Source organism: Dipodascopsis tothii (assembly GCF_038497935.1).
Source record: "Dipodascopsis tothii strain CBS 759.85 unplaced genomic scaffold V1510scaffold_82, whole genome shotgun sequence".
NCBI classification, from domain to species: Eukaryota; Fungi; Ascomycota; class Lipomycetes; order Lipomycetales; family Lipomycetaceae; genus Neoaidaea; species Neoaidaea tothii.
This window is the reverse complement of record NW_027118066.1, coordinates 458-2,093: the sequence shown is the minus strand read 5'-3', so window position 1 is coordinate 2,093 and position 1,636 is coordinate 458. Positions and strand designations below refer to the sequence as shown.

The window sequence follows — 1,636 nt, the reverse complement described above, 5'->3', positions numbered from 1 at the left end:
CGAATCGCGGCGGTGGCGGGATTCGCCGCCCGCCCCGCGGGGGGCCCCCCGGTCGTGGGTGCGCCCTGCGGGCAGCCGCTACTTGCCCGAAGGGCAACCACCCTCGACGGAGTCGCCGCCGGAGGCTCGTAGACTCCACATAGCCGCGTGGCGCATAGCCGCTGTGGCGTGGGGAGGCAGGTCACGTGACACCAGCCGGGATATCTGCAGCCAACGGCGGCAGCGGCCGCCAAAATGGAACGCAAGAACATCGTGGTGATAGGGTAGGTCCGCTGCGGCGCGGCTGACAGCAGTGCGGGCGTCGCCGGGCTGACGACGGCGCTGGAGCTGGCGCGCACCGGCGCGTACGACGTGGCGGTGGTCGCGCAGCACTTCCCGGGCGACAGCTCGATCGAGTACACGAGCCCGTGGGCCGGGGCCAACTGGATGAGTACGTGGCGGTCGGGCGCGCTGACGCAGGCTTCGAGCCCGAGTGGAACAAGCTGGCCGAGTACGACTACGTGACGTACGGCGTGCTCAAAGAGCTCGAGGCCAACCACAAGGAGGCCGGGATCTGGCCCAAGAAGTGCATCAGCTACGTGCGCGCGCAGGACGCCGACAAGCAGTCGGTGATGCTCGGCGCGCTGTCGCAGGAGCACCCGTGGTTCGAGGGCCGGATCGACGGGTTCCGGCCGCTGACGGCGGCGGAGCTGCCGGCGGGCGTGGCCCGGGGCATCGAGTGGGACTCGTTCTGCATCAACGTGCAGATCTACCTGCCGTGGCTGCAGAGCCAGTGCATCCAGAGCGGCGTGCGGTTCGTGTACCGGCGGCTGGAGCACATCGCGCAGGCGCCGGCGGCGCACCCCGGCGGCGCGGCCCTGGTCGTCAACTGCACGGGCGTCCTCGCCTCGCGCCTGGGCGGCGTCATGGACCCTGCCGTCTACCCCGGCCGCGGCCAGACCGTGCTCGTGCGCAACCACGCGCCGGCCATGGTCACCATCTCGGGCACCGACGACGGCCCGGACGAGATGACGTACGTCATGTCGCGGCCCTCGGGCGGCACCATTCTGGGCGGCTGCTACCAGAAGGGCAGCTGGGACCCGGTCGTCGACATGGAGCTGGGCGAGCGCATCATCCGCCGCGCGGTCGAGCTTGTGCCCGAGCTCGTTGCCGACGGGCCCATCGACGTTGTCCGCCACAACGTCGGCCTGCGCCCGAGCCGCGTCGGCGGCACCCGCGTCGAGCACGAGGTCCTCCCGGGCGTCGGCCACGTCGTGCACAACTACGGTGCCGGCGGCGCCGGCTACCAGTCGTCCTACGGCTGCGCGCGCGAGGCCGTGCGCCTGGTCGCCGAGGCGCTTGCCTGAGCCGCACCCCGTGCGGCTCGCCCACGCTCATGCTGCCCCCGAGCCTCCGGCGGCGACTCCGTCGAGGGTGCGCCCTGCGGGCGGCCGCTGCTTGCCCGGAGGGCGACTGCGCTCGACGGAGTTGCCGGAGCCTCGTAGCATATAGCCGCTGTGGCGCATAGCCGCACGCGCCTCCGGCGGCGACTCCGTCGAGGTTGGTTGCCCTGCGGGCAAGCAGCGGCCGCCCCCCCGGCGCCCCCCCGGCGGGGGGGCCGGCGGGGGCGGGGGGGGCCATTAGGCCCGGTGGGGGC

At 73.0% G+C, this 1,636-nt stretch overlaps 1 protein-coding gene across 1 annotated transcript; it reads left to right on the top strand.

Annotated features, from left to right (window-relative positions):
• Positions 1–234: 234 nt before the first annotated feature.
• Positions 235–1,550, top strand: V1510DRAFT_432530 (FAD dependent oxidoreductase; the record flags this gene model as incomplete). The annotated part of the gene is made up of 3 exons (XM_066935506.1): positions 235–263; positions 294–430; positions 460–1,550. 3 exons carry the CDS (start codon positions 235–237, stop codon positions 1,344–1,346), a joined length of 1,053 nt encoding a protein of 350 aa, XP_066786303.1. The 3' UTR covers positions 1,347–1,550.
• Positions 1,551–1,636: the final 86 nt, after the last annotated feature.